The sequence below is a fragment of the Anoplophora glabripennis genome, unplaced genomic scaffold, assembly GCF_000390285.2.
Source record: "Anoplophora glabripennis isolate ALB-LARVAE unplaced genomic scaffold, Agla_2.0 scaffold149, whole genome shotgun sequence".
NCBI lineage: Eukaryota > Metazoa > Arthropoda > Insecta > Coleoptera > Cerambycidae > Anoplophora > Anoplophora glabripennis.
In genome coordinates, this window is record NW_019416248.1 from 966300 (window position 1) to 981179 (window position 14880).

The 14880-nt window shown below is 32.4% G+C and overlaps 2 protein-coding genes across 2 annotated transcripts; both read right to left on the bottom strand.

Moving 5' to 3' along the window:
• Positions 1 to 587: 587 nt before the first annotated feature.
• LOC108911713 (probable cytochrome P450 303a1) lies at positions 588 to 3347 on the bottom strand. Its single transcript, XM_018716710.2, has 4 exons — positions 3011 to 3347; positions 2248 to 2959; positions 1875 to 1992; positions 588 to 1319 (listed from the first exon to the last, which is right to left on the bottom strand). The coding sequence occupies exons 1-4, from the start codon at positions 3345 to 3347 to the stop codon at positions 999 to 1001; spliced, it is 1488 nt and encodes a 495-aa protein (XP_018572226.1). The 3' UTR covers positions 588 to 998.
• A 4951-nt stretch (positions 3348 to 8298) lies between these two features.
• Positions 8299 to 14707, bottom strand: LOC108911698 (uncharacterized protein PFB0765w-like). The gene is made up of 6 exons (XM_018716692.1): positions 14435 to 14707; positions 12432 to 13084; positions 12090 to 12372; positions 11615 to 12035; positions 8987 to 9141; positions 8299 to 8394 (listed from the first exon to the last, which is right to left on the bottom strand). The coding sequence occupies exons 1-6, from the start codon at positions 14705 to 14707 to the stop codon at positions 8299 to 8301; spliced, it is 1881 nt and encodes a 626-aa protein (XP_018572208.1).
• Between the last annotated feature and the right edge of the window lie 173 nt (positions 14708 to 14880).

Here is a 14880-nt window from a genome sequence, read left to right on the forward strand (position 1 = left end):
ATAGCCATACGTGGTCGAAGTTGAAGAGACTTCACGAAAATACTCGGTGCTAGTAATCTTTTGGCCACTATGAATATAACTGCATGCCATTTGGTTTAAAAAATGCGCCCGCTAATAAATCCTAAGTCAATCTGGAGGACAATAAGTTTATTTTAATGATGTACTGGTTGCCGTAGACTTGACCGATGAAGGATGAAGGATGTGATAAGCTCCAGTAAGTTCCAAAGGTTTTGATAAAAGCAGATTTCCTTCAATTTTGATAAGTGCACCTTTTTTACTACTAAAACTGGATACTACAGAACAGTAGTCGGAGATGATAGACTCAAGTAGTCTCATAACTCAAGCAAGGAATAAATTCAGTTATTAAATTATTTCAACAGTACACTTTATATACAGGGCGGGCCAAAAGTACCAGAATCACAGGATATCTGGGAATATTCAAGGGGTAGGGTAAATGTAAAGCACTAAGACTTTATGATTTTTCCCTGGCTATCTGATGATGACTTGACCTTGACCTTCAGGGTTACATCAAGGTCAAGAGAATTTTTTTAAATGCGACCCCTGAAATGGAAAGAGCGGAAAATTTTACTTTCGGATATGACCTTGAAGTGACCATGAAGGTGAAGATCAAGGTCAAATTTCAAAGATAATGGAAGGTCATTGTTGGTCAATGGTGGTCACCGATGTCACGTGATGAAAATTTTAAGAAACTTTAGAACACATTCGTACTAGCAACGTATGTAATTATAATTACAGAAAAGTAAAAGTACAAGAACTGATGATAAAAATTGAATAAATAAAAAAAAAACTGTCATTAAGCGTCATAATTTTTGCCACTAAAATCTAGTGAAGTAGAAGTGAGGTAGTTCAGACTTTTAGGTTCGCCAAATTGGATATATGACTGTGAGATTAACATTATACTTCTTCAATCCAAATAAATAAATTACAAACCTATACTGCCATTTGATAATTACTATCAGTTTTCATCAAAAATCACCTCACGATCTGGGAACAATCTTGGCCTTAAAGGGCCTGGGACCAGGAGTGACACCGTCCCTGAAATCTTCCGTTGGCCGTTGATCGGGCAAGACACTAAACGTGAATTTTTGCAACAGCGTAGCCACGAACAAAAACAGGTTTGCCCTTGCCAAGGTTTCTCCAAGACATCTGTGCTTGCCGAAACCAAACGGCATGAAGCTGTCTGGAGTGACGATTTTACCGTTCTTCATGTATCTTTCCGGCATGAATTCCATTGGTTTTTCGTACTCACTGTTCGATGAGAGCATGGAACCGTGCAAATTGGCTATGACCAGAACGTCCTGGAACAAATACGCGAGGAATTTAATATTTGGATGGATGAAGAAACGTGACTGCCAAAACAATATTAAATAGATATCTCTATTGACCGTATTAGATAGAGGTTCAAATGATTATTAATATCTAACACAGATCGTTATAATTTGAGATCTTCTACATAAAGAGTGGTTTGGTAATTTAGATTTAATAATGTCATTTATAAAAATTAGAAATAATAGTGGTCCAAGGACCGATCCTTGTGGGATACCAGAAGTTGCATTGCAATCTATTGATTGGAAGCTACTATACTCAATTGTCTACACTCTATGCAACAAATGTGATCAAGAAATCAAGAATTAAATTAGTTAAACGTATAATTGACAGTTTTGGGAGCATAATACTATTTGATCCAAAGCTCTAGAGACATTTGTACAAATGAGATCTTACTTTTCTGTACAGAACCTAATGGTTTAGCAAATACTGTTGCACAGTCTTTGAAGAGAATTTCCGGCAGTGGATGACTCTACATAAGTTCAGATTCATATTAAAATTAAGATGTATAAACCATGAGGACCTACCTTTGGTATTCGGTACCCACAAAGTTCAGTGTCCCTAAGTGCCCTATGTGGAACTGTGAAAGCACGACCTCCAAACATGCGTAAGGCTTCCAGTACTACGCATTCCACATAAGGAAGGCTAAAAGGATAAACAGTTTCGGTCTTAAATCATATACGTGCGAAAACCATTGAAATGTGTCAATAATTTTTGATAAAAAATTACAATGTACAAAAAAAAGGTTACTTTCCGAAAGAAATTCTGCAAGGATCCTATTTAGAGTTATGTTTGTTTAAATGTTTATGTTTTTCTGAAAACAGTGACGAATGACGTGGCAACCGAGGTGTAAATTGTTCAATTAAACAGGAAAGTAGTTATGAGTTTGCAGCTACTTACTTGGGTCTATCATTCATACTTGGAGAGCAATGCTTTCCAATAACTGAGTCGATCTCTTCCTGGGCCTTCCTCTGGACATCCGGATACAAAATTAAGTAGAGGAAGCAGAACCCTAGCGTGTTCGTCGTGGTTTCTGAACCAGCCATGAACATATCCAGACATAGAGCCATTAACTGTTGCTCACTGAAACTGTTCGGGATATCTTCTGATGAGTTTAACACGTTGAGGTAAACGTCCATAAAGTCTCTAGGCTCTTTCGGATCGCGCGTTTTCTTGTGGTAGTTCAATTCACGATTCAAGAAGTCCCAAATACGCATGTGAGCTCTTATGTAGAAATTGTACCCCGATAGCTCTGGAGCTATGTATTTAAGTATTGGGAAATGACTGAAAGAAGCGCCCACCATGGATACTCTTTCGAAGAGTTCGCTTAGGATTGCCTGAAGTTCCTTCATTTTGTCGTCCTCGTGCTTGTACCGCACCCCCGCTAACATACGCCAGAGTGTGTTCAAGACGTGTACATTGAACAAAGTTGTCATTTCAAATATTAATGAATCCTTGTCGTGTATAGTTCTAAGGATATAATTCACTAGTTCCTGGGTCTCTTCCTCGATCAGGGTCGACATATTTCGTCTTCCGAACCCGAATTCTCTGAGTTGTCTTATCGAGAATCTTCTTTGCTCGTACCAGAAGCTCTGGTCCACTAAGAGTATTCCTGGAAGAGTATGTTTAGTTATTAAAAATCGATATCTAAAAAAAATATTACCTCTGCGTTTTCCCCACGTTCTCAGTTCATAAAACTCTCCAAATGGTCTACCAGCAAGGTCATCAGACGTTAAAAACTCCTTAACAGCGTGAGGACCGTACACGACCACTAATTTGTGCTTCCCCACTTTTAAACCTAAAACTGGCCCGTATTTGGCAGACAGTTCTGCTGTGGCTAGTATGAAGCTCTTGGTTTTCTTTTTAAGTCGGTTTGTTTCTAACGCACAGCCGACTAGTGGCCTCCATTTTGGACCTGGAGGGAATTTTTTGGGTTTCCTCGTGTCCAAGTACACTAATAAACCCAATATTCCAATGAAGAGTATAACTGCTAGCCACATATCTATAAAACACTATTTTTATTGGGTGATATTGAAAAGTGGACTCTTTCTAGTAAGGTTAGTATTATTTTTAGTACGTTATTTTATTTGAGTGGTAAAAATACATTCTAAAGTGGGACACGCTGTATCATACTCGACTGCAAATTAAACCAAATTTAAATTGCACATATGTACATATACAAATAATTATTATATAACTGCTGTGGAGAAAGTGTTGCGTGGAAAAATATACCCGTCTCTATTTTCCGTGTGTTTGCAAGTCTGGATTACCCGATTTGTACATAAACTTCCGGAGAAGAGAAAGTCGCGTTCAGTAATGTCGGCCTTATGCAACAACTGATTTTGGATGTGACAGTGTCTGCTTATTTGCAGTACCTACTAAATACAAAATTACATCACTGGTTTTCTGTACCAGAGGAGCCAAATAATTATAAAAATATCACTGACAAGCAAAGTACCTACCTATTTATTTTTATTCTACATTAGGTATTTCATTTACAATGTATTGTAAATAGTGTATTTTTTGTACTTTTATATTTTTACAGAAAAATATTGAGATTATACTTTAAGATTTAGTTTGTCGGTACACATTTTTTTTGTATTTCTAATTACTGTTATGCAATTGAAAAAAATAAAATATCTGGTCTTGAACAACTACCTACTTGATTTTATATGTAACTACATGCCTTCATGATGTTGCAGAAGTTTGAAAATCAAGTCAAGCCCAACTATGTTATTTGGTATTTTTTTCACTTTATTTTTCCACACAGTAAATGACTTTGAATTGGCTTTTGAAAATTTAGTGCAAGTACATTTTAATTTCAATTTTTCAAAACTTTTGTTAAATTTCCACTTTATACAAGGTGTTAACGAGATAAGTACTCAAAATTGGAGGGCATTAATTTTGTTATTTAACATACAAATTTGTTGTACTGAATGCTTTCATGCTTTCTTTCTTCAAATAACAATTAATTCAACAATAATTGGCCCATAATTTATTTATTTTTGTCTAAATTTGTCTATTATTATTAAATACAGAAAATAACTTGGAAAACGTACTTAAAAAGTAAATTTCTATGCTAAATTAATTTTTATAATAATATGTTATCAATAAATACTGAAAAATAAGTTAACTGACTGTTTTTTTTTTAAGAAGAACCGTAGGTAATCCTCTACGACTTTCTTACCTCCCAGAAGCTCCACCAATTACTGAAGATGGTCTAGATACACTAAATTAACAATAACTTCACAGTCATCACAGTCACCCAACGACACGCGAAAAAATACAGCACATTTATTATAATATAAAGAAATGATCACCTGTACAACCCAGACCCTTCCAAACCACACTTTGCTCTCTCTTTAATTCTATTTCCTCATATAGCTTTCCCCCCACTGAGACAATATAAATAATACTCAGAATTTTGACTTTGAGTAAGTATTTTAACAAATTTTATAGACTGGACCTTAGGTATTAAACAAAAGGAGTGTATTGAAATAGTTTTTTTTACATTTAGGTGTAGGTAATTTTATTTTTAATTTCTGGAATGAAGTAAATTAATGTATAACTAATGCAATTCCAACGACTGACATTCATCCTAGGGTTTTAAAATATACACTTAACCTGTTAATATACAGGGTGTCCCCCGAGGATGCTCACACACTTTGGAATAACATCACTTAGATATAAATTATGATGTTTATAAAATTCGGAATTAGAAACGCTCAGTTTTTAAAAATATTTTGAAAAAAACCTAATTTAATATTTGAAGAAAGTGCAAATGTGTAGAGTTAGTTTTCGTTTCATTTGCGCATTTTTTAAAAAACAGGTTCACAAAAAAATCCATTTGTAAAACTTACGTATTTTAGAATTTGGAGTTGATTCCATAATAATGATTGCCTTTTTTTTTACAGCCAAAAAGGTTGAGTTTCTTTAAGAAGTAGTGCGGGAAACTTTTTGAAAATCAAAGCAAACCTAAGCTAAGAGAACAAAATTAAAATATTAACCGTATTTTACTCAATCCCCACCCATTTGAAAATTTACATTCTTTGATTTGAAGGCTATGATTTTTTTAAATGGTTATACATATATAAAATGTAGATGTAAGTAAATGTTAATCAATTGAGAAATATTCATTTACCAGTATCTTTAAAGTTTTATTAGAGCAAGATCTTTACTTTATTCTAATTTTGTTACCAGATTTCGCAAAAACCAATGCGTTTTGTTATTGATTTTACATAATTTTAAAATATTTTTGAAAGGTCGCCAGTACATTAAGTAGGTTCGAGTATTTTTGCTTGAAAAATCAAAAGTTTTTTAAGCAAAAGATATAATATATATTTAATGTATTCTTTTCTATTGTAGTTTTTATTTTCTATCAAATGCACAGGGAGTCCTAGAAAAGTTGGAACACTGCTAGAGCACAGTCATCTTGCAATTTTATTTTTGAAAATTAAAAAAAAATAAATTAAATTAAACTTACCATTTATTCTTCAGATAAACCATCATTTCGCCAGCACCAAAGCAATTCCTATATTTTCTATATTTTTTGTATAGCTTCCGTGTATAAGAAAATACAAAAAAATTAAGTAAATCGTTTTGTTTTCACTTTAAGAGAACCCGATTGTACAACCTATCCATGCGCACTAGGGTGGCCCAAAAAAACGAATATATTTTTTTTCGTCTCTTGTGAAAATATGTTTATCATGTTTTAAGAGCCCTCTCAAAAAATCAGCTGAAAAACAATTTTTTTAGAGGTCGCTCAAGATTTTTAAAAATTTTAAACTGATTTTTTTTCTCGTTATTTTATCATTTTCTAGGTTGAAAAAAAACTCGATTCTGAAAATTTCAAATCGATATTTTAATTTCTAAGGGTCACTCATAATTATTTTAACTTTAAAAGTAGTGTAAATAAAATGTTTTCGAGCGATAAATGTCAACGAACTAATAATTTTTTTTATTGAATTTGATGAACAAAAGAATAGAAATAAATCACGAAACACTTACAAAATTTCTCGAGGCAAAATTTACTAGCGCACATCAAATATTTATAATTTTTAAATTTTTTAAAATTTAAGCTTCTCGTGATTTATTTCTATTCCTTTGCTCATCAAATTCAATAAAAAAAATATTAGTTCGTTGATATTTATTTTTTAGAGGTCGCTCGAAAACATTTAGGTATACTACTTTTAAAGTTAAAATAATTATGAGTGACCCTTAGAAATTAAAATATCGATTTGAAATTTTCAGAATCGAGATTTTATCAACCTAGAAAATGATAAAATAACGAAAAAAATTAAAAAAAATCAATTTTTGACGATTTTGGAAATTGTTAAAAATCTTGAGCGACCTCTAATAAAAATTTTTGAGCTGAATTTTTGAGGGGGCTCTTAAAACTTGATAAACTAACATATTTTCACAAGAGACACGAAAAAAAATATTCGTTTTTTTTTGGGCCACCCTACTGCACACGCATAATAAAATGATTAAACTTTTCAACTCCTGTAATTGCCAAAATATTGAATTTTCGCTCCGATCTTCAAATAGAATAGTCACTGTCGTACGACAACGATACAAAGAAACATTTTTGGAACCGCTGACATTATCGATAGCTCGGCTGGCTCTGTTTACAAGAATTTAGACACGTTGCTGTACATAAAAATGTGCAGATAACTCAAAGTTTTCATCAACGGCTACATATTTTACCACCGTGTCAATTAATTAATTAATTAATTAATACCCCTTTTTAGTGTACATCTAGTGTACATTAATTAATATATCATGATAGTACATCCCAGACAAGCGGTCTTTCCAGAAAAAAAAAATAGAATTAAAAGCAAGAATCCAAAGAAATTAATGACTTCTTTTACGGCCGGTTTGTCAAAAAGTGGTTTCTAAATCAAGGTTGGTTGAAGTTATGAGAAATATGATTGATTGTTGCTGTTTTGTTAAATCAAGTATCTCTTGATAAACCGACCTTTAAACATGTATTCATAGCCTAAAATCGAACCATCAATTTTTCTGTTCATCACAAAAAAACGGACGGGCACAACTATTCACCTCTTTTTATGCAGTATGTATGTCGTGAACGACTCCAGTGGTCCTCAATAAGTTTTAATTTTGAGTTTTAAACGTCGTTTTGCAAACTTTACATGTGAAATATAAACAGCAGAACGGTGAACTTTTCAAGACAAATAAAAAATGGCTTCTGTTTGAGGTGTACTGAGAGAGAAAGCCAGTCTTTTTTGGAAAGCTCGGAAACAATAGGGACAAAGACTAACACGCGTATCAGTTGTCAATTGCAATTGGCAGCAAGGTAAGTTCATGTTATTTTATTTATAAACTTTTTTCAATACCTACTTTCCTAGCTTTTTAACTGATGATGTTGTAGGAAACAACTACTCTGCGGACTACGGCCCCGTCCAGCATAAGTAGATAGCTCTTTGCTAGTAGGTATTGATTGGCAGTAACGATTAAGATACAACGTATTTTATTGGTTATATCTCACCCACACATCCCAATCACCTAAAAATTCCGTGTGAAGTATGGTTTGATTTTTAATTTTTGTCCCGAATATTTTATTTACGATACTGGATAATTTTTAAAATATTCTTGACCTGGATATTTAGTGAAAATTTTTCCTAAAAGTTATTGGAGGTTTTTTATTGGACCACCTAGTATACTTACCTAAAAATATTTATTAATAAAATTATTACTTACCATAATTTTCGGTTTAACACTTAAAAAAATAATAAACGTAAACATTTTATTTACATGAAGGCAAAAATTTGAACCAACCGAAATAGTATTTATTTATAGGGCAACCTAGCAACCTTTTACATAAATTAAACAATGTATTGATTAACTAATAACTAAATAAATAATAGATAGCTTTTATAACACGACAACTTAAAAATATTAAATTCTCTATTTCTTATGCAGTTTAGAGGCTTATTCAAAGTCAATTTTTCTCTTTTTGGCAGCCTTTGTTGGCTGTTTAAAGACCCCTGCAGTTATTTCATCCATTATTTCTTCAAAGGATTTTCCCTAAAACCAGTGACAGATTGACGAATACTTTTTTTATATTGGGCGTCCAAAAACCAACCAGTCAAAAATTAAATCGTAATTTTAAGACTTTTTAAGGCCTTGAAATATGGCCCGTTCGTTTTCGAACACCCAGTATACTAATAGTTTTTTATATAAAAAAAAGTAACTATGTTGAAATATTTCAAACTATAAGATGCAGAAAATATATTTTGATAAAGAAATGAGTGTTAAATTTTACACCGACAGCACTCGGAGTGATTCCTATTTACCTACACTCATGAGTGTCACAAACACTTGCCCAAAAGCGAATCAAAGTAAAACACTTTTAAGAATAAACTCACCGATTAGTTGCCACTATATCAGGTGTTAGTGCTATTTGGGTGCTATAGCACGTCAAAATTCGTTTGCAGTGGGAATTAAAACTAATCCAACGAGATATGTATACACTGCAAACTAGTGCAGACAGTATTAATGAATTATTCGTTAAAATTACATTACAGTGTAAAATTTTACACCTCATTCTTTTACCGAATTGGAAACTATTCGACTTTTTGACTGAAAAGTGTTAAGCTAGTGTTATCAAGCAACGTACCACAATGGTATGTTGAGAAGTACTAGGTTCGCTGCCACTGGACTCGTACGACGACAATCCCTCGAACTGTACCTTTTTAGGGGAAACCGGAAATTTTTTTTGGGACGAGGGGGATTTGAGTATGCTAGGAGGAGTTCGTGAATATTCCCCGTAGTCTACAAATGATCCAAAACAATTACTACCTAAACGGAAAAGTGGTGCCATAGATGAATTGGAAATAGGGCATGTATTTTAGTAAAATATTTTAAAAAATAAGCACAAATCATGTTTCTATGTATAATTAACGAATTCCATTTTTAGATTATAGCTGCGTCACAAGGAAAAGTGTTTAAATGAGAATTGTTACATTTGAAATGAAAGTTATCATTTTACGAGTATGTAAAACAGTTGATAATGTTATTTGAAAGTTTAATAGTTGATATATTTAATTTCTGTTAAAAAATGTGGAATTGTAAACAAAACGTCTGTCTTTTCGCTTTTTTAAACAGGGAATGAAATAAATCCAATTTAACATTTTATATTCGGAATCTCTGAATGAAAAGTATAGGATATTTTTTAATATTTATTAGTTATCTCCAAATTAAACGTTAAATTTTACATAACACTCAAAGTTGTTGAAATCATTTTTCTAGAATTAAACAAGTGCATTTCAAATTTTGCAGCTACAAGAAATTATAACTGATTTCCGATTGGTTAAAAATCGAATGTTAAATTTTACACCGAAATAACATTCAGAGTGGTTCGAATTTACCCACACTCACGAATGTAATAGGCATTTTGCTCATAAATTAAGCAAATTTATTACAGTTTCTGCTGATACAGTCATTTCTACTTAGTTAAAAATAGAGCGTTAAATTTTACACAGAAGTAACTCTCATAGTGGTTGATTTTCTTCACACTCACGAATGTAATAAGCATTTTATCCACAAATTAAGCAAATTTATTACAGTGTTTGTTGTTAGAAGTAACTATTAGCGATTTCTATTTGTTAAAAATAGTGTTAAATTTTACACTTAAATGACAAGCAGAGTTATTCGAATTTATTCACACTCACGAGCATAATAAGTATTTTGCTGATAAATTAAACAACTTAATTACCGTTTTTGTGGTTACTAGTGATTTCCGGTTAGTTAAAAATCGAGTGTTAAATTTTACACCGAAATAACATTCAGAGTGGTTCGAATTTACCCACACTCACGAGTGTAATAAGCATTTTGTTCATAAATTAAGCAAATTTATTACAGTATGTGCTGTTAAAAGTAACTATTAGCGATTTCTGCTTAGTTAAAAATAGAGTGATAAATTTTACACGGAAATAACAGTCAGAGTGGTTTGAATTTATTCTCACTCACGGGCAAAATAAGTATTTTGCTGAGAAATTAAACAACTTAATTACCGTTTTTGTGGTTACTACTGATTTCCACATAGTTAAAAATTGAGTGTTAAATTTTACACAAAAATAAGAGTAGTTTGAATTTATCCACACTCACGAGTGCAATAAGCAAATTAAACAACTTCACTAAAGTTTTTGCTGTTACAAGTAATTATTAGTGATTTCTGCTTAGATAGAAATTGAGTGTTAAATTTTACATGTAAATGACATTCACAATCAGAGTGGTTTGAATTTATTCACACTCACGAGCATAATAAGTATTTTGGCGATAAATTAAACAACTTAATTCCCGTTTTTGTGGTTACTAATGATTTATGCTTAGTTAAACATTGAGTCTTTATTTTACACAGAAATAAGAGTAGTTTGAATTTATCCACACTCACGAGTGCAATAAGCAAATTAAACAAGTCCACTAAAGTTTTTGCTGTTGCAAGTAATTATTAGTGATTTCTGCTTAGATAGAAATTGAGTGTTAAATTTTACACATAAATAAGAATAGTTTGAATTTATCCACACTCACGAATGCAATAAGCAAATTAAATAACTTCATTAAAGTTTTTGCTGTTGCAAGTAATTATTAGTGATTTCTGCTTAGATAGAAATTGAGTGAGAAATTTTACATGTAAAAGACATTCACAATCAGATTGGTTTGAATTTATTCACACTCACGAGCATAATAAGTATTTTGACGATAAATTAAATAATATAATTCCCGTTTTGTGATTATTAGTGATTTATGCTCAGTTATAAATTGAGTGTTAAATTTTACACAGAAATAACAGTAGTTTGAATTTATCCACACTCACGAGTGTAATAAGCAAATAAAACAATTGCAATAAAGTTTTTGCAGTTACAAGTAATTATTAGTGATTTCTGCTTAAATAAAAATTGAGTGTTAAATACATGGAAATGACATTCAGAGTCAGAGTGGTTTGAATTTATTCACACTCACGAGCATAATAAGTAGTTTGACGATAAAGTAAACGACTTAATTCCCGTTTTTGTGATTACCAGTAATTTATGATTAGTTAAAAATTGAGTGCTAAATTTTACACAGAAAAAAAAGTAGTTTAAATTTATCCACACTCACGAGTGCAATGAGTAAATTAAACAACTCCACTAAAGTTTTTGCTGTTACAAGTAATTATTAGGTAGTGATTTCTGCTTAGATAAAAATTGAGTGTTAAATACATGGAAATGACATTCACAATCAGAGTGGTTTGAATTTATCTTACCTGCACTACTTTCTAGTTCCCGCAGTTCTTTCTGAAGATTATCGCGTATTTCCTGTTTTTCTTTAATTGTCTTCACCTTAGACGACTGAATTTCTTTCATCTTCTTAGACTCTATCTCTGCATCATCATATTGCTTCTTGACGTTCTCATACTTCTCAGTTAGGTAATCAGTGGAAGAGATTAGGTAAGCCTTTTGCTTTTCCATCTCCACTATTCTATTATCAGTAGACAAGCCCTCAATTTTTCGGGATAATTCCTCGATAGCTTTCTGTTTTTTGGCTATTTTTTCGTCCAGTGGCCTAATTTTATCCAACACTACCTCATCAGCTTTCAGTTTTTCCTTCAGTTCCACCTTTAGCAGGAGCTTCTCGTTCTTCTGTTCAATCACTGCTACGTACTGTTTCTTCAAAGTCTCTAGGCCCTGAAATAAAAGTATTTCGAATAACTCGTTTCTTTTTTTTTAAATTGTATTTACGCCATGTAGTTCATCGTTTTCCTTAATCTTCGCTGACAGTTTGTCTTGATTTTCTTTAAGTTTCTCTTCTGTCACCTCAGTATCTCGCTGCCATTTCATGGTCTTTGTTTCAAGGTCTTCGCTCACTTCTTTGAGTGTTGTCATCGATTGTTTCCTCTCCTCATCCAACTGAATGTTACGTTCTTCTTTGGAGACTAAGACCTTAGCGAGTCCGTCGTGTTCTTCGTTTCTTTCTTGGACTTTGTTCTTCAGGACGTCGGCAGTTTTTAATGAGGCACTCAATCTATTGTCAACAGTTGTTTATTTACGTATCTAGATGCATGTATTTTATTTGATTCTTACCTTTTCCTTTTCTCTTCTACCACCAAGTTTAACTTTTCAGCGCACTCCTCCATTTCCCTTTTAACTTGATCCTTCAATACTTTCGTTTGCTGTATTTCCTGACCCAGATTGGTCAACGTTTCTTCTAATTCCTTGCCTCTATTGCGTAACACTGTTACGCGGCCTTTCCTTTCATCGATATGCTGATGCTGCGGTTTCAATTTCTCCAAATGTTTGCGTCTTTCCAACAGTTTGGCTTTCAATTGCAGATTTCTCTTTTTAAGGTCATTTGTACTGCCTCTAATGTCTGCAATACTCGCCTCTTTCCTAGCTATGGCGGCTTTTAGTTTGGAAATTTTCTGCTCCCACTCATTTTCCGTCATACGTCTCTTTTGGTCAGCAGCTTTCTCAGTGAAATGTTGGTTGACGTGTTTCTGGTGTTTGTGGCCATCGATGATCGTCTTCGTGAACCCTTCCAGTTTCTCGATGATCTCTTTATTGTACTGTATCCGCTTCTGCAGTTGCTGCATTTCGTCCTTGTCGATTTCCACTTTGATATTTAGTTCCTCCGTTTCTTTTCCGATGTCGTCTCTCAAATCTTGCAAACTTTTAATTTGTTCTAATATTACGTTATTCTTTTCAGTGGCGACTGCTATAGTGGTCTTCTCGGTTTCCTGCGTTTTGGTAGATTTATCAAGTCAAAATAATGTGAAACCGTAGAAACCCGATAAATGTTTTCCTTACTATTTTTTCGTGTGCAGAATCTGGTGTTCCAAACTCAAAACTTCGAGTTCGATGAAGTTTGTTGAAATTTCGAAATTGCCAGTTCCTGTTTTTTCAAAATTTCAAATACGAAATTTCAAATTCTAGTACGAAATTTCGAATTCGTACATTGGTAGATAAAAAAATTATTCACAATTTCGAATTTGAACTGGAAATTTTTTATTCAAATTTCGAAATTTCGTGTTCAGACTCGAAATTTCGAGTCTGAACACGAAATTTAGAGTTATAACGAAAATTGATGTTTAAATTCGGAATTCAACTTGAAATTTCCAGTTAAATACTCTTTTTTTTGTTTATCAAATATCAAACACGATATTTCGAGTTCTAGCATGCAATTTCGAGTTCTATCACGAAATTACGAGTTCTAGCATGTAATTTCAAATTCTCGCAGTAAAAATTTCGAGCTGTAGCACGAAATTTCGAGTTCTAGCACGATATATCGAGTTCTAGCATGAAATTCCGAGTTCTATCATAAAATTTCGAATTCTAGCACGAAATTTCGAGTTTTAACACGAAATTTCGAGTTCTAGCACAAAATTTCGAATTCTAGCATTAAATTTTGAGCTCTAGCACGAAATTTCGAGTTCTAATAATGAAATTTCGAGTTCTAGCTCCAAATTTCAAATTCAAGTATAAAATTTCGAGTTCTAGTATGAAATTTCGAGTTTTAAAACGAAATTTCAAGTAAAAAATTACTCGAAATTTCGAATTTCATCTCGAATTTTCTAGTTGACCACATTTTGGATTCGAATGCAAAATTTCGAGTTTGAATTCGAAATATGTTTTAAATTTCCAGTTATTTTAATATCTTGAAGCTACACGCTCCAGTCCGGAATTTTGAATTTGGAATCAAAATGTTATAAATATAACGAAATATATGATGTTTCTATGCTGTCTTTGAGTTTCGAAATTTTGAGTTTTCAACTTATTTTAGGTTTATATTTCGATTCACATTTTATTAATTTTCTTTTTGTTTTCCAAATTTCGCATTTAAAGCCGAAATGTTAAATGTTCAAGCATGAATTTCGCATCCAAAACTAAAAAATTAAGACGCTTCTACGCTTTTTTTAAATTCAAAATAATTGGAAATTTTAATTTCGAAAATGAAATTCTGAGTTCAAACTTAAAATTACGAATTTGAACTGTTTAGTTAAATTTCTAGTTTTAAGTTTTAAGTTTCGTAAACATTAAAATTTACTTTAAGCCTAACTATTATTAACTTTTTAAAATCTTGTACTTACTTTTTTAAGAATCACTTCTTTAATTTCATGACGAACCAGTGCATCAACATCTTGATATCTCATCGTGGAAACTTCATCTTCCAAAGTTTGTTCTGCGATGCTTTGGTTTTGCAAATTTTCTTCCTCTATTCCCGTTGCTTCCACTTGCACCTCGAAGACATTGTTAAGGGACATGTTTCCATTAAATTGTGACGTTTCTGCATATTGCTTGCATTCTCCTAATTCTTCCACAATATTTTCAGAGTTTTCCAAGAATTCGCATTTTTCCGACATCTTTCTATTTATTCTCTCTCTAAAAATTAGAGGGACTACAGATATTTTGAAGAAATTAGACAATAATTTCGTTAGGTGGTTAAATGGTATCTAATTTTTGCATATAGACATAGGATGTACTACGAGTATTACTAGATACATAATATGGTAAAAATGTGAATTCTGATAAATAA